Source organism: Phacochoerus africanus, chromosome 6 (assembly GCF_016906955.1).
Source record: "Phacochoerus africanus isolate WHEZ1 chromosome 6, ROS_Pafr_v1, whole genome shotgun sequence".
Classification (NCBI taxonomy): domain Eukaryota; kingdom Metazoa; phylum Chordata; class Mammalia; order Artiodactyla; family Suidae; genus Phacochoerus; species Phacochoerus africanus.
In genome coordinates, this window is record NC_062549.1 from 33,825,065 (window position 1) to 33,847,152 (window position 22,088).

General features: G+C 45.8%; 1 protein-coding gene across 1 annotated transcript in view; it reads right to left on the minus strand.

The window, feature by feature from the left end:
- The window catches only part of BAALC (BAALC binder of MAP3K1 and KLF4), a 90,890-nt gene extending 73,394 nt beyond the window's left edge, over positions 1–17,496 (minus strand). Inside the window, exon 1 of the mRNA XM_047782935.1 lies at positions 17,185–17,496. Coding sequence (XP_047638891.1) covers positions 17,185–17,344 — 160 coding nt within the window. The 5' untranslated portion in view covers positions 17,345–17,496. The remainder of the gene's footprint in view (positions 1–17,184) is intronic.
- Between the last annotated feature and the right edge of the window lie 4,592 nt (positions 17,497–22,088).

The following is a 22,088-nucleotide window of genomic DNA, read 5'->3' on the forward strand; positions in this document are numbered from 1 at the left end:
AATAAAGAAAAGCACTACAATAAAAATTTGAATTGATCATGTCAATACAAATATATTGTTTCTTAAAAAAAGAAAACAAAAAACTGCTAGCTCTGTCCACCGAAAAGGTCTACAAACAACAACCAACCCAACAGCAATAAGCACTCCAGGTACTCAGGCCATGGTCTCTAAATATCGCATTTCAATTAGGGGAACCACAACTCCTTAGAGAACTGGCTAATTCCAAGTCTAGTACAGGGAAAAATACAAGATAAGCCTAGGAAAAAATTATCATACCAGAAAGCAAGGTCTATCACAGACTGCTGGAGTTGTATAAAAAGGAATCAAACTGAGGTGTTCCCACTAGGCAAAGAAGGGACATTTTAAGAACATACACAAAAACAATAAGTGCAATGAATTAAAATTCATCGAACATGCTAAAAATCCTAATGAAAAAATTGATGCAGGCAATGATTATCAATGCTGAGAGGCACTTTATGGTGGATGGTTGGATTGTCTTGGCCAATCTTAGCATCACCAAATTGAGAAATAACCATATAAATATCAGCTAAATACAGTGTGTGGACATTGTATCCCAATTTAAACCAATTGTAGAAAAAACATGAGGCTACTAGTGAAATGTGGACAATAATTGAATTTTCGCCACATTCAAGGAGATTTCATTAATTTTTAGGTGTGTTAATGGTTTTGTGATTAGGTTAAACTACAGAACTGCTGATATTACCTCACTTCAACCTACAAAAATGACAGTTTCATGGTTCAATCTTGTATCTTTTCAAAAAGAGTCCTTATCTTTTAGAGAGCCATACTAAAAGTATTTATGAATGAAGTTGTATGACTTCTGGAACTTGCTTCAAAATAATCCAATGGTGACAGGGGATAACAGCAGAGATGAGATCCAATTTCCTGTGTGCTGATAACCATGGTAGTTGTTCATTATATTACTTTCCCAATTTATGTATATGTTTGAAATATGTGTGTTCATTTTTTATAGTTTTAAAGTTTTAAACGTTTATATAAGTTAAAATATTATGTTAAAAATGCCTGAGGCTATGATGATGGGGTTCCAGCACTGTTTTGAGCAACTGCAACCAGGCTGTATGTGCTAGGAAGTGTCAATGCTCGTTTGAAGATATAATCTCTGGGGTGTGTGTGTGAGTGTCTGCACATGTGTTTAAATCACCTTCTCATATAAGATTTTATTACATTTCCGATTAATATGTTGCTCATGGCTATGGGATTTGGGGATTCCAAGAATAGTCATTGTTTGAATGCTGAATTCATATGCAGAAGAGAAAAAAAAAGGGGGGCATGGGCACACTCTCCCTGGCCCCTTTGTTGGCATTTTTGGCAGCTTCTGTTTAAATGATGCCTTGTCTCTGAGTTCACTGGATGTCTTCTGAAGCCTTGCACAATAGCTCGAAGCCCCTGTCTCTACACAGGAACACCTGATTCAGAAAAGTAAACATCCTAACAGCAACCCATTGGTCAGCTGTCCAGACCCACCAGCAACCAACCAGACGTGCTTCGACTGTGTAAACACTCCGACTCCAGCCTCACATCCCATGGTAGGAACTGGGCGTTAAGAAAAGGTGGGCAGAGCTGAGGGAGCCACAGGGAGATGGCTGATGACTCCTCTCACCTCCCAGCAGCAGCTCCGCACCCATGGAAGAAGCACGGGGGGCCAGCTAGGCAAAGCATCTCAGGACACAGGAGCTGCTTCATGGCCCTGAATCAACAGCGATCTGTGATAAAGGGACAGAAGGAACCCAATATCCCTGGGGACCCAAGGCAGGAAGAGCTCCTGAGAGAACAGGAACCCCAACCTTATTCTGGGTGATGCCAGGACATGGTTTTCTTCCCAAGTCCCACTTAATCCAACAGTATGATCTGAATAATAAGCTATCTAACACCTTAACGACCTAGTGTTATCGAAGACACCTGACTAACCTTTAAAAACTGCCTTTCAGGTGAAAAAAAAAAAGGAAAAAAAAAACTGCCTTCCAGGTGAGAAATGCACTTGATCCCATTTACTTATTCATTCATTTTCTGAGGTCTCAATATGCGCTGAGCTTGTTAGAGGTATGCTGGAGGGCTAGTACTAGCACTTAATTGCAAACTCTGTTTTTTTTCTCCCTTCTACCCTGCCTTCAGGATTAAAGACAAAGGCTCTTAAACTCGGCTGAATCCAGTATCACCTGACAGGTGTAAGCACTGGCATATGGCCACACCCACTCATTTATGTACCTTTTCCTATAGTTGCTTTGGTGCTAAAAGCAGCAAAGTTGAGTAGTTGCAACAGGAAAACATCATGAGGCCACTGGTGAAATCTAAACAATAACTGGATTTTGGTTATATTAGTTTTCATTAATTTTGAGGTGTGCTAATGGTTTTGTGGTTAGGTTTAAACCTTGCTAATATTACCTCATTTCAACCTACAAAAATGACAGTTTTCACATGGTTCAATCTTATATCCTTTTTTTCCTCTTTTTTTGTTTTTTAGGGCCATATTCACAGCATATGGAAGTTCCAAGGTTATGGGTCAAACCAGAGCTACAGCTGCTGGCCTTTGTCACAGCCACAGCAACTCGGGATCTGAGCCACATCTGCAACCTACACCACAGCCTCCAGATCCCGGACCCACTGAGTGAGGCCAGGGATCGAACCCAAATCCTCAAGGATAATAGTCAGATTCATTTTCCACTGCACCACAACGGGAACTCCCAATCTTATATTTTCTCAAAAAGAGTCCTTATCTTTTAGAGAGCCATACTAAAGTATTTATGGATGAAGTTACATGACTTCTGGGACCTGCTTCAAAATAATCCAATGGGGAGTTCCTGCTGCGGCGCAATGGCATCCTCAGCATCTTGGGAGCACTGGGACCCAGGTTCAATTCCCTAGCCCAGCACAGTGTGTTAAGGATTCAGTGTTGCTGCAGCTGCAGCTCGGATCTAATCCCTGGCCCAGGAACTCCATATGCTGCAGGGTGCACGCCCCCCCCCCCCGCCCCCGCCCCCGACCAAAATCCAATGAGTGAAGAGGGATGGATGTAGAGATGAGATACAATTTGCTGTGTGTAGATAACTGCGGAAGCTGGGTGATGGGTATGCAGGAGTTCATTATATGATTTTCCCATGTGGTCACATGGCCTGAAACATCTCCCATCTGGCCCTTTACAGAAAAGGTTTGCCACCCTCTGGTCTAGAACCTTCCTTCTCTTTGAGAGTCCAAGTATCACGTGGGAGCTTGTTGGAAATGCAGAATCTTGGCTCCATCACAGAAAGGGAATACCACTCAGCCCGGACCTAAAGACGCTGTTACACACGTGGGAGTTCTGGCCCCGCCCACCCTACCACAGCTGAACCCCCTGGGTTGGACTGCAGCTTTATTTTAGGTTCCCCAAGAGAATCTGCATGCTAGCCCTGGGCAAGGCACCTCACCCCCCTGACTTCCCTAATCTGTGAAACAGGGATAAGAGAATTAGATACTCTCACCCAGGCCTTGCAAGGCCTGGCATGTGCTGGGCAGAAGCCCGGAAGCCACACTCACAGGGCAGTGGCTAGGATACTAGTTCGTGTGTGTGTGTTTGCACACACATCCCTTATCTCCCCAGCAAGCAAACCTAGGCCTGGCTGCTAAGAACACTGTCCTTGAAAAGTGATTCTTGGACGTCATCATTTATTGAGGGCTCGTTGTCAAACTCAACTGTTGTTTATGGAGGTGCGTAAACCTGACTCCTCCCATGGCCACTTCCCTTGTAAGCAGGCTGTGCCCTGTTGCTATGACAACCGGCTTCTCAAACAGCTCTGAGATTTTCTACAAATCCTTTCTGTTTCCTCCGCTCTAAAGTCCACCAGTCCTAGAGACAACAGCAGGGTGATTTTTTTTTTTTTTTAAACTTTCATGGGAAATACTGTCAACTCTTCAAATCAGTCAACTGGCTGGCTGCTGCTTCTCCCGGCTGAGCATCAGCAAGACCCTGCACAGTGAACCTCCACAAATGGTCCCACTAACTGAACAGTGGTGGCACAGAGGATCAACTGGCACATCAGTGCCTGTTTCTGGCTGGCATTAACTCTGCAGGAAAATGAAGCAGAAAACCAAGAAATGCCTACCATGCATCACATGCACACAGCACAGAGTCTGATGTCAAGACACCATTTGAAAAGACTAAACTTTGGGCTATTGCTGCGTTATTTCTAAAATTAGTGCAATACTGGCACATGTAACTTTTTCAGCAAAAATACACCTTTAAGAATTCACTTGGAGTTCCTGTGGTGGCGCAGTGAAAACAAATCCGATCAGGAACCATAAGGTTTGCAGGTTTGATCCCTGGCCTTGCTCAGTGGGTTAAGAATCTGGCGTTGCTGTGGCTCCGATTGGACTCCAGTCTGGGAACCTGTACATGCCTCGGGTACGGCCCTAAAAAAAATGACAAAAGACCAAAAAAAAAAAAAAAGAATTCACTTAACATATGGGAACGTGAAAAATATTAGTATTATTAGTATTACGAAAAATATTAGTAATATTAGTATTACGTAATATTAGAGCAAAATCTTAATCCTAGTAATCGTGTTGTCTTGGTTTCCCCTCCTCACCTCTCTACTTGCCTTCCTCCTTTCCTCTGGCTCCTGCCGATCTTCTCACCTCTCTGACTGAGCCTTAGGATGAAGGGTACAGTCACCTGCTTGCAGCCTCCCCAATATCTGTTCTCCCCTTTTTTCTTTGCAAAAGGACCCACTGCTTTGAGGGTGTCATGAGCCCAGATGAGTCTCAATTTCCTAGGTCCTTGCAGCCTGGGACAGCCTTGTAACACGGTTCTGGCCAATGAAACTCAAGAAAAACTTACGGGGTTCTGGGAAAGCTATTGTTTTACAGATTAAAAAAAACAAAAAACAAAAACAAAAAAAACCAGACACAGGTGGAGTGCTTCTTTCTACCTTTCCTCCTTCTCCCTATCCAATAAGATGCCACGGTACCTTGCAACTGTGAGGATGAAATCCACACATCAAGGATGGCAAAGCAATACACTCAGAGGGCCCAGATCCTCGATAGCAGCCTTGAGTAGTATGCCTGGCAACCTCCAGACTTTTTGTTAAGTGCAGAAAATAAATGGAACTACCTGTTCTTAGAAGAAGCAACCTCAACAGTGCACCTAGAATCCAAACAGACAGATCTGAGGAGAGACGATGGCTAAAAATGTTTTTTAAATGCTGATGTGGCAAGAAGGATGCCCAACAGGTGACTGGAGAGAAAGATGGGAGAATTCACAGCAAGTCTTCAATTTGTTTCGCACTCAGAGGGCAAGAACAGGAGAGTGCTGGGAGCACTGCATGGGGATAACTATCACAGCCTGTTACTAAGGAATTAATAGAAGTGCTGAGAACAGGTAAGAACTCTGCAGTTCTAGGCATGAATTGGGTGCAATCACCAACTCATGACTTTCAACAGCAGTGCCAAACAACTCAGAAACTGGGAGCAGGGGCGGACGGGGAACCCTGGGTTTGAGACCAGCATGATGAGCCCAGGGCGAGGTTGGGGGAGGACCTGGGTGCTGGGATGGGCAGTCCGAAGCTGGATGTATGCCCTTCATAGTTGTGAGAACATTAATTCTGCAGTGATTCTCATCCTATGGGATGGAAATGGAAACCCAGAAAAGCAAAGAAACTTGCCTAAGCTCAGACATCTGGTAAATGTCTGTTGTTAAAGTCTAATTCCTTAACACTGACCTACGCTATCTCCAAGCAAAATAACAAGGAAGATGATGATTGATGAGGAAGAGAAAGGTCTAGGTACGGGAGGACATGGTCACAGGAGAAGCAGGTTGTAAACAGAGAGACCAGATCTAGCTGAGTGGTCCCAAGGTGTGGCTGTACTGCAGGCTGGTGCAGTGGCTTGGAGGAGGAAGTTAAGAGGCTCCAGGATAGACTTCCAGGCTGAAGGGCACCTGACTAGGGGCCGCTGACCCAGCCTTGCCCAACCGCCCACGAAAATGCAAACGGAAACGGAAAAAGACCAAGACTCACAACATGACCCAAGATGAAGACTCACAGACAACCTAACCCCAGAACCTGGGAGAAGCTGGCACTATCCGTAAAGCAGATGGAGCGGGATTAAGAAAAAGCTACTCAGGCTTCTGGCTTTGCTTCACTGCACAGAAGCCACACAGCAAGATGTAGGCAGACACTGCTTACCTACCCATCCAACACGGAGACCCAGAGCTGGAATGTGTGGGGCTACACCAACCCCAACACTGGGCACCAACCCACACAACCTCATGAGCATTGGAGACTCAGGAGAGCTGGTCCACAAACATACACACACCATGTTTCTACATCCACAAAGCAACCATAAATCCCAGCAACAGCTGGGCAGAATATAAAACAGCATCCTCGGAGTTCCTGTCGTGGCTCAGCTGAAATGAATCTGACTAGTAACCCTGAGGATGCAGGTTCTATCCCTGGCCTCGCTCAGTGGGTTAAGGATCTCGCGTTGCCGCAAGCTGTGGTGTAAGGTGCAGACATGGCTCGGATCCCACATTGCTGTGGCTGTGGTGTAGGCCGGCAGCCGTCGCTCCAATTCGACCCCTAGCCTGGGAACCTCCATATGCCGAGGGTGCGGCCCTGAAAAGACAAAAAATAAAATAAAACAGCATCCTCAGCCTGAGCCAATTGTGGGGGCTGGAAGGAAGGTGGGAGGGGGCATGGAGGGATCACATACAATGGAGTCACACTGCGCATTAGCCTAGCATGTAATTACCTGAATTACAGGTGCATGTACCTGAAGTCAACCACGTCTGCTGAGCACTGAAGGCAAAAAGGGAGAAAAATCCCTTCACTTATCCATGGCCTTTGCCCCCTGCTCTTCCTCCTTTCAAACTAGACTTTGGCTGCCACCACCTCTAAATAGTTTTCCAAACACAAAGCAAAGCAAAAAAAAGGCTTTTTCCCTTGGCCTTTGAGCTTCCACACAACTTGGAGGGATTTCTCCACACCACCCCCTCAAACTCTGAATAACCCCTGCAGAAGATGATACGTGCACCGCATGCAGAGACAGGACCTTCAGGATGAAACCTAAATGCTCCAGAGGCTTACTTCCTCCTGTGCACTTCTCCATACTTTCTAGATTCCCCTAAGGAACATCCACGGCACTTGACACCAGAAGAAAAAAATTATTCTGCCCAAAGATTGTTCATCTTTAACGAGTCCATCAGGTGAGTGGGATGCAGGTGATTTTCTGAGCAGCCCGGTAGCCCTGCCACTGGGGACTCAGCGCAGGCAGCAGGTGGCATGAGTGCCACAGGCCTGCAGGTGTCTCCTCAAGGACTCTTGTCCTCAACCTTGAGAATGCTGGCAGGAGGCTGCCACTCCAAGTGGCTCATATTTGCAAAAAAAGCCAGAAGCAGATGGCATGGAGGAGGGCACTAAATTCGTGCTTCAGTTAGCACTGCCTTGGGTTTAGAAACAAGAGATCTGGGTTCTGACCTGGGTGCCTCCACTTCCTGGCTGGGTGACCCTGCTTAATCTCTTAATCTCACTGAACCTCGGCTTTCTCACCTGGGAGGTGGTGAAAGCAATGTGGTTTTTTTGGGTTTTTTTTTGTCTTTTTGTCTTTTTAGGGCCACACCCATGGCCTATGGAGGTTCCCAGGCTAGGGGTCCAATCGAAGCTGTAGCCACCGGCCTACATCACAGCCACAGCAACACCAGATCCAAGCCCTGTCGGCGATTTACACCACAGCAACGCCAGATCTCCAACCCACTGAGAGAGGCCAGGGATCGAACGCACACGATTCCTCATGGTTCCCAGTAGGATTCACTTCTGCTGCGCCACAATGGGAACTCTTTTTTTTTTTTTTTTTATCCTGAAAGCAATGATTTCTGAGAGGTATGTGAACTAATACCTCAAAGAAAAATTCTCACCTGTGGTAGATGCTTAATAAATGCTATTTGAATTTAAATGACAAAGAAACAGATTCAATCTTAGAAGGAAGCGTGAGGTAGTGACCACAGAAATCCTCTCTCTGATGATTTTCAGATGTTCAGTGTTGTGCTCATAAACACATTTTTATTCATTTTCTGTGGCTACTGGAACAAAGTACCCCACACTGGGTAGCTTAACAGAAATGTTTTGTCTCGCATTACATAGGAGGCTTGAAGTCTGAGATCAAGGTATTGGCAGGGCTGGCTCCCTCTGAGGCTGTGAGGGAGAATCTGTTTCATGCCTCCTCCTGGCTTCTGAAGGTTGGCTGGCAATCTCTGGCCACCCTTGGCTTTCCAACCTCTGCGTTCCTTCGTCTTCACACGGCTGTCTGTGTGTCTGTCTGTCCATGTGTTCACACTTCCCTTTTTATAAGGACACCACTTATACTGGATTAGAGCCCACTGTAAGAACCTCACTTTAACTTCACTACCTCTATAAGGGCCCCATCTCCAAAAAAGGGCACATTCTAGAAAAGAGCATAAACTGTACCTCTGACATAAACTGTACCAACATTTTCTTAGGTCAGTTTCCCCAGATGATAGAAATAAAAGCAGGAGTTCCCACTGCGGCACAGCAGAAACAAATCCGACTGGTATCCAAGAGAATTCAGGTTTGATCTCTGGCCCTGATCAGTGGGTTAAGGATCCAGCGTTGCAGTGAGCTGTGGTGTAGGTCGCAGACAGGACTTGGATGCCACGTTGCTATGGCTGTGATGTAGACTGGCTGTGATGCAGCTCCGATTTGACTCCTCACCTGAGAATGTCCATATGCTTCAGGTGCAGCCCTACAAAGCCAAAAAAAAAAAAAATTAAAAATGGGCAGGAGACCTAAATAGACATTTTTCCAAAGAAAATATACAGATGGCCAATAGGCACAGGAAAAAGATGCCCAACATCAGTAATTATTAGAGAAATGCAAATCAAAACCACAGTGAGGTACCACTGCATATCAGCCACAAAAATAAAAAGGTCTACAAATAAATGCTGGAGAGGTTGTAGAGAAAAGGGAACCCTCCTACACTGTTGGTAGGAATGTAAATTGGTACAACCACTATAGAAAACAGCATGGAGGTTCCTTAAAAAACTAAAAATAGAGTTCCCATGTGACCTAGCAATCCCACTCCTGGGCATATGTCCAGACAAAACTGTAATTTGAAAAGATAAAAGCACCCCAATGTTCACAGCAGCACTATTTACAATAGCCGAGACATGGAAGCAACCTAAATGTCCATCAGTGGATGAATGGATGAAGAAGACATGATATATATACACAATGGAATACTACTCAGCCATAAAAAAGAATGAAATAATGCCAATTGCAGCACCATGAATTGACCTAGAGATGACCATACGAAGTAAAGTCAGAAAGAGAAAGACAAATGCCATATGGCAAGATTTGTATATGGAATCTAAAATATAACACACATGAACTTATTTATGAAAGGGAAACAGACTCACAGAAATAGAAAACGAACTTATGGTTACCAAGGGGAAAGGGGGTGGAGGAAGGATAAATTAGGACTTTGGGATTAGCAGATACAAACTACCATATATAAAATAAACAATGAGGTTCTCCTGTATAGCATAGGGACCTATAATCAATATCCTGTAATAAACCATAATGGAAAAGAACATGAAAAATAATATATATATATATATATATATATATATATATATGTATGTAAGTGAATCACTGTGCTATGTGTACACCAGAAACTAACACGACATTGGAAATTAATCACACGAAACAAAAAGGTTACATTTTGATGTACTGAGGGTTAGGACTTGGACATATAAATTTGATGGCATGCAGCTTAGCCCAGGCCAACATTCTAAAAGAGCTTTATCTCCGGAAAGAAGGAGGTGGCGGGGCTTGGGGTAAGAGGGGGGAGCTTGTGAGGAAGTGAAGCTGCTGGGAGCTGAGCTGGAAGGGGCTGGGTCACCATATGGCTCAGGGTACACCCACCCAGTCTCCTCTACAGAAGGAGAGGGGTATGGGTGATATTTGGACCAGCCAGAGAACCTCTGCAGGAGTCCTGCCAGGGTCAAAAAGTCCTCTGAGAGGAGCTAGAGGCCGTGGGCCTGCCACAGAAAGACAGCAGCTTCAGTAAAGGACAGAATGGCCATTTCTGCAGGAAGGTGTGGAGGGTCACAGGTGCACAGATCCCAGGGTGAAGGCAGGACTTGCAGGGGTTGGGGGCTTGCTGGGTGCAGGAAAAGTCAGAAAATGACGCCTTGCTATTTGACGGGATTATCCTCCTCCCACTGCTGAGCAAGTTTGAAGCCTTAAATTCACTTCTGATCAGAGTCAGAAGAGCTTTATCTAGTGTCCAATGGAGACACGGTTCTCTGGACAGATGTCCAAGATAAAATCATCTAAGACAGGACCCAGGAAAGAGGGCGCATGACAGCCAGACAAAACTGCACTTGCAGGAGGAGTTCCCGACATGGCTCGGTGGTTAACAAACCCGACTAGTATCCATAAGGATTCGGGTTTGATCCCTGGCCTCACTCACTAGGTTAAAGATCCAGTGTTGCCGTGAGCTGCGGTGTAGGTCGCAGATGCGGCTTCGATCCTGCGTTGCTGTGGCTGTGGTGTAGGCCAGCAGCTGTAGCTCCGATGCAACCCCTAGCCTGGGAACCTCCATATGCTGCAGGTTCGGCCCTAAAAAGACAAAAACAAAAAACAACAACAAAAAATTGCACCTGCAGAACTGGATCATCCATCCATTGTTTTTACAGTCATTCAACCCACGTGTGGTAGATGCCAGACAGGCAAGTGCCCATCCAGCTAATTAACCAGAGAGACAGGCCAGGCTCTACCAGCTGGACGAAGTGCCCCGAGAGCCTGAGGCTGGATGGGTGACAGCCCAGGAGACCAGGGCCTTGAGCACGGGAGACATCCTAGATGCTTACGAACTGCCTGGGTTTGTTGCCACCTGTTTTTTGTAGTGTTTTTTGCAAAACCACCCTTACGACAAAGGGGCTTGTATTTGGCAAAAGGGGTGGGAGGCATGTTTCCCTGCTATGCAACTCCATCCAGCAGACAAGAACCCCAGAGAAAGAAAAGACGGACTTTTCCAGGAAGGAAAACAACATCTCTGGGGACTACAGGAAGAATGAAATGGACACACAGACGTTTTAGGGGATGTATGCATTCATGAGAGGCTGCCCCTAATCCTATTGCAGCCAGGCCCAGGGGTAGGGATACACTGGCAAGTGGCAAGACCCATTCCTCAAGTTATCAGAGCTTGTCATCCCCAAAGGGGGCAGCCATGAGTCAGCAGTTGTTCAAAAATACGACCACAAGTGGTAACAGGTATCTGGAGGGAGCTGGGGGGCGCAGAGAGGCTTACCCACCAGGAAGCCCTGGGTGGGCTCGCCACAGATGCTCTCACTCAGGGAGGGAGTCAGTATAACCCGAGCAAAGGGCCTGCAGGGACAGGGCTGCCCCCACCTGCAGGGAGGCCCTGCTGGGGTCTGTACACACGGGCCCCGCCCCAAGCAAAATGAACTACTCAGTCCCCCTCCACGGTCGGCACCTTCCCCTCATGCTGTTCCAGTGGGATCGTGCTGACCTGACGGGTGTCCACCTGTATGCCAGTCTCCCCTATACTATTAACTTCTTGAGGTCCAGAAACACATCTTACTCAGCTCTGTGCCGCTGTAGGTTGAATGACCAAACAAGCAAACAAATGCACTTCACCCTCAGGCTCTCAACACAGGCAATGAAGAGCCATTATCTTCACAGCACTTCAAAATGGGTCAAGGTCAGCAAATTTAAACACTAAACCAAAAAAAAAAATTTTTTTTTAGGGCCACACCTGCAGCATATGGAAGTTTCCAGGCTAGGAGTCAAATCAGAGCTACAGCGGCCAGCCTATGCCACAGCCACAGCAACACGGGATCTGAGCCACGTCTGTGACTTACACCACAGCTCATGGCAACACCAGATCCTTCACCCACTGAACAAGGCCAGGGATCAAACTCACATCCTCATGGATGCTAGTCGGGTTCAATAACCGCTGGGCCACAATGGGAACTCCAAGATTGGTTTTCACAAGAACGAATACAAAAAGCCCAAGTTCGGGTTACGGAAATCGATAGTGCAAATGTAGGATTCATGAGCAGAAAAATTCCCTCATTCCACATTTATTGAGTGCCACCGATAGTCTAGTCCCTGTTCAAGGTGCAAAGTATATACAGGGGAAACCAAACAAGGTCCCATAGAACCTAGACTAGAAAGATCTAAGGGTTTTAACTGATCACAAGCTTCATGTGGGTCATGAAGGTAATAGGGCAACAAGAGCAGCAGGAGAACAAATTCTAACCTGGTTTTAGGCTTTACCCGCCCCAGGAGAGGGTGCCTGCAGAGCGTCATCCAAACAGACCTCGGATTTCCCGATGCTGCTCACTGCCATCGGCAGCTTGGAGGTAACCATTGGTCCCTTGCATTAAGGAAGGGAGGAATGTGTTTGGAGGAATACAGTGAGGCCCACAGGAGTCTGAGAAACGGCTGAAGCGACTGGTGTGTGTCTGGCCCGGCGGACCAATGGTGAGAAGAAAGAAACAGCAATGTCCAAATACTGAAGGAACTATCTGTGCAAGACCAGGTGGAAATTATGCAGCAGAGGAAAAGAGCTGCTTGCAGGGGGAAATTGCTCCAAAGGGACAGGGAGCCCTCCTTCCCTAGGGAAGAGAAGCCCCATGCTCAGGGATGCTGCGGAAGAAACGGCTGAGACCAAATCAGAAGACCAAGAGATCAGACTAGACTTTGAGTCCCATCACCTGTCAAATCAATAAATTCACCTGAATTCTATAGATGATCCCTTGATCACCAGGAAGGCAGGGTTTCGGAGTGGGGGCTTTGGATTCAGAAAGAGCTGGATTCCGGGCTTGCAATGGGAAAAGGTACTGCACGCTCTCGGCCTCATTCCCACCCTTGTAAAAGGACGATGAGGGAACAGTTCGACCCTTTAACCCTGACCCCCTGAGGATCGAACAAGATGATGTACATAAAGAGCCACTGAGTCAGCACGCGGTCCTTGGTAAGATACCAGTACATGTTAGCTAATGGTAATATTAAATATGCCTCATTTTATTTGGCATATTCCAATTGATTTAGATAAATCATTTTGTTGTGAGTCTAATTCTGCAATCTTTCATCTTGCATTCACAAAAGCAATTATTACACCAATTTAAAGCTATGAAGTAGAACATGTTAGAGAAATTTGAAATGTTTTATTCTCTAGAGACATTAGAGAAAAAAAACGGGAAGTTCCCATTGTGGCTCAGTGGGTTAAGAACTCAACTAGTACTCATGAGGATGAGGGTTTGATCCCTGGCCTTGTTCAGTGGGTTAAAGATCTGGCAGTGCTGTGAGCTGCGGCATAGGTCATAGACACGACTCAGATCCCCGCACTGCTGTAGGCTGGCAGCTGCAGCTCCAATTTGACCCCTAGCCTGGGATCTTCCATAGGCCACGGGTGTGGCCCTAAAAAGCAAAACAAACAAACAAACAAAAAAAACAAAAAAAAAAAACCCCAACAACCTAACAGTACAAATGGGGATCTTAAAGGATGTAATTTAAGGGACTTGTGATTAAATTGAGGTGAAGCTCTGAAGTGATTAACATACAGAATGGCTGGGCTAGGCTGAGGCACAGCCACCTCGGAGACCCCCTTTCTCCGTGGGAGACCTCCATCAGACCAAGAGGTAAAAAATCAATCCAGTAAACTGATTTTATGAGAACTAAATCACACCAAACCAATTTAATCTCCTGCTGTGACAGAGAGACAGGCTTCAATGACACAGAAAAGCCATGCATATCAGATACTGTGGCTTCAGTTAAGTCTTTAATTCCAGCTGACACAAGAGCTGAACCTAAAAACTTAATTGATTTCTGCTGGCAAGTGGGGATGATTTCCCCAAATATAGCAATCAAAGGCTCAGGATCACGTTCTTAGTAAGGAGAAGACAGCAAGAAACTTTGCTTTGCGGGACTGGCAGAAAAACATGCCCCATCCTGCAGTGAAATACAGAATTCATCCAACAAATACTGAACATCTGTCACGTGACAGGACCTCCACCTGGATTGGGCTAAGAGAAATGGAGATGAGGTTTACAAGCAGAAATACTTAAACAAGGAGCTTTTTGGTAGATATGGGTGTGGATGGAGCTGAGGTTGCGGGGAGTGGTGGCTACAGCCGAAATGGCATCTTTGAACCAGGTCAGGGATTTCAATGAGGTAGGATAAAGTTGGGGGCACTTTTTATTTTATTTTATCTTATTTTTTCCATGGAGGTTCCCAGGCCAGGGATCAAACCCACTGCACTTGCAACCTGCGTCACAGCTGCCGAAACGCTGGATCCTGAACCCACTGCGCCACACGGGAACTTTCTGGGGGCACTATTTAAAGAAAAGTTGGGGGATCAGAAAGGCACTTGGAAGAATCTAGGTCAAACTTACTCAAGTGAGAAAATGTCAGCAGCAAGGGATGCAAGGCAGAGGAGTGGGAGGGGGCATCTAGGAAGAACTGCCAGGGGGAGGGTAGGATGAGAGAGAGTGCTTCGCCATCCTAACCAGGGCTCCACAGGGTGCTAAGCACAGGAGCTAAAGGTGAATTAGTTCACTCCCTGCCCTCAGAGCTCCTGAAGCTGCAGTGGTCAGGAGAAAAAAAAAGTGGCTTCAATTTGACACTAAAGGAAAGTGACCATGGACCCAAAAGAAAGGACTCTTGAGGAGTGAGGGAGCCAGGGAAAGTGCACTGAAGGGGTTGGGAGATTGTGCGGTGCAGAAGGGGGCAACTTAACTGAATCCTGGCTGCCTTGGACAGATGACCTTCGGAGACCCTCTCCAGTTCTACAATTCTAGTCATGAATCCGACTTTACAATATGGATTCTAATTCCAGCTTTCCTTTTATCTCTCCATTTGAAAAGGATGGATGGAAAAGGAAAAAGTGGCTTTCTGGCTTCTTATCCCACACCAACACTACAGGTCAGTGGGTGCTCAAGCCTGGAACTGAATTTAGAGGTGGAGTACTGGCAGGGGGTGGGTGAGCCCGAGGATGCTGGAAGGAAGAAAAAAAAATAGAGAACACTGGCTAATCTCCCAGGGTGGCTGAAACCCAGAAGAATCGTTGCTTTCTCATATGGCCCACTCTGCCTAAAGATGACCAGCTGCTAGTCTAGAAAATCCATAGGCATCAAACCATTTTTCCAAAGGCTCTAAAAGGGAACGCCAACGTATTTTCAGGAAAGGCTTGATTCCATCTGGATCTTCAGAAGTGTTCTTCCCCTCTGAGGCTGATGGAAATTTCTAGGGAAGTGAAATGATTCTACCCATCTAAGAGTCTGGCCAATTTCAGGCTGCTGTCCTGGGACTGGAGCTGAACCTTTCCTGTGAATGACTCGGGTCTTCAGGACCACCTGCCTGGCAGGGCTGTCTCATGACTGGCAGGGTACCATGAATGAGCATGCTTAGCCCAGACTCTACCTGTTGCAGGAACCAGCTCTCATGATGCATGATGGGAACAACATGAGATGGCATAGTAATAAATGAATAAGCATTGGAAACAAATATGTACATATTTAGCCATCCCATAATAACATACACACTGTACACTGTAAACTTCTAATCACCAAGGCAACCTTCCCTGAAGCTGCACTTTGTTCTTTTCCATGTTAGATATTTTTAACCTTATTTCCTTGGAGGTCAGCTCTGGTCTTTTGAGTCTCTCCTGAGAAGTAACATACCTCCTCGGGAGGTGCTGTTACATCTAACATCTACCAGGTCGATTTTGAAGGCTGATGTCTTATCCCCATTCTGACACTGAATTCAGCCAAGAGGCCACTTGGAAATGCTCTGGAAACATCAGCAACACAAAATAACCATGATGATTGCTACTGTGAGTCAGAAAAGTTAGAGACAAATGTAGTGTTACGCCTTGCATAGTTTTCACTGACAGCTCTCACCAAAAGAAACAAAACAAAACAAAACAGGAATCCCAAAGTTCATGTTAAAAAGAAGCCAGCGTGGTCCTAAAAGATGGAGACATACGTAGTCTCAGGATTAAAGTGACAGCTCTTATTTATAAAGCAGGAATTTAGCATTATTGATTTTTTAAGTATAGTTGACATTTCTTTTCTCCTCCTTATATGTCATCCTTCAAATTAGCCTCCTTTTTCTATGTTCAATTTTAATATTCAAAAATGTCAACAACATAAATTGGTCAGGAAACAGTTACAGCATTCTTACACGAATTTTGATCTGGCTTTTGGCAACATCCATGTAATAAGTGGTGAGGTATTTTATCCTTATAACAGCACCAACACATTTATGATTAAAGATCAGTCTGTGGCAATAGTCTATTTTCATCTCTACCCTATAATTATTAATATTTGCTTTAAAAAATTCTGACTTGTGACTGGACCAGTAAGTACCTACTCCTCTAAAAGATTTCTGCCAGAGGGGTAAAGGTAAGAGCATTTAATTTTAGTTGTAATCCTTTCTCATGTCCTGCTTCATATAAAGCATTGAGGCACCGTGGGGTAAAGAGGGAAGTCCTTACCATGAAACAACTGCTTGAAAAGTAAGCTTAAGCGCAGGACTAGTGATGGGGTGGCCAGCGTTTATTTTAACCCGAACTGGGATTCTGGTTTTCAAAGACCGCGGGGCGGGGTGGGGAGTAGAAAAGGGGGAGGCGACGAGCAAGACTCCACCCAGGCCATCTGGGTCGGTCTATAAACGAAGGGAGAGAGGGGCCAGGTGGCCAGCGGATGAAGTGACCCGGCTTGGTACACAGGCCGCCAGAGAAGGAAATGGGCCAAAACCCAGCAGAGGCGAATCCCAGCGGCCAGGAGGGGTGGGTGGGCTGGATAGGTGTGCAGGCCGAATATGCCGTCCTCCTACCCCATCCGTTTTGGCCAAAGAGTAGGCACCTGCGGTGGCCAAGAGGGGCGGAAGTTGCCCGAGGCTCGGGGAATTCGCTCAGCCTTCTGTAAGGGTCGCTGGCTGGCCCGGTTCCCTGGGCCCGGGTCCGTCAGTCGGTCAGCAGGCAGGTCCTATCTGTCTCCCACCTTCCCTCACCCCATCATTCCGCACCCAGTTCTCTGGGGGACTGGGCGCTCCGCGTCCCTCCGGCTTCCCCCTGCCGTACCCCCTTCCCAGCGCGGGGTCTGCAGGAACCCGGCGCACTCACCGGTTTGCAGGCCGCCTGCCTCGGGGCCGCTGTCCGGGGCGGCGTTGCTGGGCGGAGCGTCCGAGTCGGTGTAGGTGAGCCAGGTGGACTCCGTCTCCCTGGTCCAGCTCTCGTAGTAGCGGGGCTCAATGGCATCCGCCCGGCTCCCGCCGCAGCCCATTCTCCGGCGCTGCGGGCGCGCCCGGCGGCCGCTCAGCTCACGGTTCGAGCGACGGCTCAGTCCCGGCGGCGCAACCCGGGCCGGCAAGAAGGTAGCGGCGGCGGCCGCATCCCGTCTCCACGCCCGTCAGCCGCCCGCGCAGCAACCCCGCGCCCAGCTCCCGCGGCGCCTGCCGCCCCCTCCGCCGCGCCCTCTCCGCGTGCGTCCGTCCTCTCCGCCTCCAAAGCCCTCCCCTTCCCCACCCCCCCCCACCTCCCCCTGCCCTCGCCGCTTCCCCCACTGCGCCTCGAGTAAACGCTCCGCCCGCACCCTCTCTCCGAGCGCCCCAGCTGGCTGGGGGCACAGAATCGGAGGCCTGGGAATGGGAGCAGGGCGGGGCCCCGCAGCCCAGGGTTACTGCTCCCAGGCTCTCGCGCATCCATCCACTTCTCCACCTGCTTTATTCCTTGATTCTTTCCTTCCTCCCTCCCTCCCTTCCATCCATCCTGGGGCTTAGGAAGGGACCCCAAGCTTTCTGGCCACTTGTTTGAAAAGCAGTGGAGCTAGTGACAGCCCAGGAAACAGGAGAAAAAGTATTGCTACTAAGATTGAAGGAGCAGTCAGAGCCTATGACTGACCGGGTTGGTTTGGCGAGCAGGGAGTAGGGCCTGTAATTTCTGAGAGTTGGGCTAGACTCGCTCTTCAACATCCTCTCCAGATCTGTGACTTCGAACTTTGCTCTCAAGAAAGCAAACGAGAATCCGGAACGCAGGGCACCTGGAACACTCTGGATGGCGCTGGGAGGCATGGCTGGCTCCCAGCAGTCAGCCTTTCACTCCCTAGCGCACACAGCTTGCGCGCTCCCTGGGAGCGCACCAGAGCTCAGACTTGGGTGAGCCAAGAAATTTACCTGTCCCGAAGGAGCAGGAACACGTGGTAAAAGAAGGAAACTGCCTTAAAGAGACAGCTAAGAAAGAAGGATTGAAAAAATAAATCTTCAATGACTAGGCTCTGCCAGAATGTCATAGTGTTGAATATGTACTGTTTTCATTCACTCAACATAATATATATACATTTAATTGAAACACAGTTGATGTACAATATTATGTTAGTTTCAGGTATACTACATAGTATTTGACATTGGCATACATTATGAAAATGATCACCCTGATAAGTCTAGTAACCATCTGTCCCCATTCAAAGTTATTACAATATTACTGACCATATACCCTGTGCTGTGTATTACATCCCTATGGCTTATTTCTTAACTGAAGGTTTGTACCTCTGAACTCCCTTTACCTACCTTACCCATCGTGCCACCTTCCTCCCCTCTGGCAACCATTCTTTTGTTCTCTGTATCTATGAATCTGTTTTCATTTTGTTTTGCTGGTTTTGGTTTTTAGATTCCACATATTAGTAAGATCATGTAGTTTTTGTCTTCCTCTGACTTCTTTCACCTACTGCAGTACTCTCTAGATCCATCTATGTTGTCGCAAATAGCAAGGTTTCAGTTCTTTTTAATTGTTGAGTAATATTCCATTGTCTATATACCGCAACTTCATTCATCTGTTGATGGGCACTTGCATGTCTTGGCTACTGTAAATAATGCTGCAATGAATACCTGGGTGCCTATATCTTTACGAATTAGTGTTTTTGTTTTCTTCTGGTAAATACCCAGAAATGAAATTGGTGGATCATATGATAATTCTAGTTTTAATTTTTTGAGGATTGCCACATACTGTTTTCCACTAGTGGCTGCACCAATTTACATTCCCACCAAGAGTTCATGAGGGTTCTCTTTTCTCACCAACACTTGTTTCTTGTCTTTTTGAGGATAGCTATTCTGCCAAGTGTGAGGTATCTCATTGTGGTTTTGATTTGTATTTCCTTGATGATTAGTGATATTTAGCATCTTTTCATGTTCCTGTTGGCCATCTGTATGTCTTTGGGAAAATGTCTGTTCCAATCTTCTGCCCCATTTTTTTTTCTTTTTTTTTCTTTTTAAATTATTTATTATTATTATTTTTCCCACTGTACAGCAAGGGGGTCAGGTTATCCTTACATGTATACATTACAATTACATTTTTCCCCCAGCCTTTCTTCTGTTGCAACATGAGTATCTAGACAAAGTTCTCAATGCTATTCAGCAGGATCTCCTTGTAAATCTATTCTAAATTGTGTCTGATAACCTCAAGCTCCCGATCCCTCCCACTCTCTCCCCCTCCCATCAGGCAGCCACAAGTCTCTTCTCCAAGTCCATGATTTTCTTTTCTGAGGAGATGTTCATTTGTGCTGGATATTAGATTCCAGTTATAAGTGATATCATATGGTATTTGTCTTTGTCTTTCTGGCTTATTTCACTCAGTATGAGGTTCTCTAGCTCCATCCATGTTGCTGCAAATCTCTGCCCCATTTTTAATTGAGTTTCTTTTCAATGTTGAGTTGTACGAGTTCTCTACATAGTTTAGGTATCAAAAATTTGTTGGATAAATTGTTTGAAAATATCTTCTCCCATTCAGTAGACTGCCTTTTCATTTTATTGAGAGGTTTCCTTTGCTGAGCAAAAACTTTTAACTTCTATGTATTCCTATTTATGTTTGCTTGTTTGCTTTGTCTGAGAAGACAGATCCAAAAAAAAACATTGCCAAGACCAGTGTCAGAGAGCATACTGCCTATGTTTTCTTCTAGGAGTTTATGGTTTGAGGTCTTACATTTAAGTATTTAAAACATTTTGAGTTTATTTTTGTAAATGGTAGGACAAAGTCTAGTTTTCCTAACACTATTTATTGAAGAAATTGTCTTTTCCCCATGGTGTATTCCCCATGGTTTATTCCCCATGGTGTATTCCTGGCTTCTTTAGATTAATTGACCATATTAGCATGGGTTTATTTCTGGGCTCTCTATTCTGTTCCATTGATCTATGAGTCAGTTTTGTGGCCATACCATACTGTACTGTAGCTTTGTAGTATAGTTTTAAATCAGGGCACGTGATACTTCCAGGTTTGTTTTTCTTTCTCAAGATTGTTTTGGCTATTGGGGTACTTTCATGTTTCCATATAAATTTTAGAACTACTTGTTCCAGTTCTATGAAAAAAATGCCATTGGTATTTTAACAGGGATTTCATTGAATCTGTAGATTGCCTTGTGGAGAACCATCATTTTAACAGTATTAATTCTTCCAAACCATGAGTATGGTATACCTCTCCATCTGTGACATCTTAAATTTCTTTCATCAATGTTTTATAGTTTTTCGAGTATAAGTCTTTCACCTCTTTGGTTAGAATCATTCCTAGGTATTTTATTCTTTTTTGATACAATTGTAAATGGGATTGTTTTCCTAATTTCTCTTCCTGAAATTTTGTTTAAAGTGAAAGAAATACAACAGATTTCTGTATATTAATTTTGCATCCTGCAAATTTACTGAATTCATTTATTGGCTCTAATAGTTGTTTGTTGTTGTTTTTTTTTGGTGAGTTCTTTAGGATTCTATCCAGTAGGATATCATTTACACACAGTGACAGTTTTACTTCTTTTTTTCCAATTTGGATTCCTTTTATTTCTTTTTCTTGTCTGAGTGCTATGACTAAGACCTCTACCGCTGTGTTGAATACAGTGGTGAGAATGGGCATCCTTACCCTGTTCTTGATCTTAGAGGAAATGCTTTTAGTTTTTCACCATTGAGTATGATATTAGCTGTGGATTTCCCACATACGGCCTTTATTATGCTGAGGTGTGTTCCCTCATTCAACATATATTTACTAAATACCTATTCATGTTTTTTCATGTTCAACCTTCCCAGCTCCTGCCTCCACTCCCCCTCACCCCTCTTTGCAACTCAGTCTCTTCTGTCCCGTCCTATCTTGCTCCTTTTCTTTCTTTCCTTCCTTTTTTTTTTTTTTTTTTGCTTTTTAGGCCCCCCCCCCACCGCCCCGGTTTCAAGCTACAGCTGCTGGCCTACACCACAGCCTCTGCAACACAGGATCTGAGCCGTGTCTGCGGACCTACTCTACAGCTCAGGGCAACGCCGGATCCTTAACCCACTGAACAAGGCCAGGGATCAAACCCGCATCCTCATGGATACTAGTTGGGTTGGTAACCCACTGAGCACCAGGATTTTTTTTTTCTTCTTTTTTGGCCGCCCCTCAGCATATGGAGTTCCTGGGCCAGGGATCAGATCTGAGCCGCAGTTCTGACCCAAGCCGAAGCTTCGGCAACACTGGATCCTTAATCCACTGTGCAGGGCCAGGGATGGAACCTGCGTCTCAGCGCTCCCAAGATGACACTGATCCCGTTGTGCCACAGCAGGAACGCCTCTGTAGTTTTTTGTTTGTTTTTTGTCTTTTTGCCATTTCTTGGGCCGCTCCCTCGGCATATAGGAGGTTCCCAGGCTAGGGGGCTAATCAGAGCAGTAGCCACTTGCCTACACCAGAGCCACAGCAACGCGGGATCCGAGCCGCGTCTATGACCTACACCACAGCTCACAGCAACGCCAGATCCTTAACCCACTGAGCGAGACCAGGGATCGAACCCGCAACCTCATGGTTCCTAGTCAGATTCGTTAACCACTGAGCCACGATGGGAACTCCCCCCCCCCTTTTTTTTTGCCTCTGTAGTTTTAATTATGACTTCATGTCAGTACTGAATCTTCTCCCAAAACTTTAAGTGTAATAACTTAAATGTAAATATGTAATATAATACATTTTGTTAAACCATCTGTTCAGAATCTAGAACAACATGAATCGGTCATGTTTTTCCATCAAGTGTT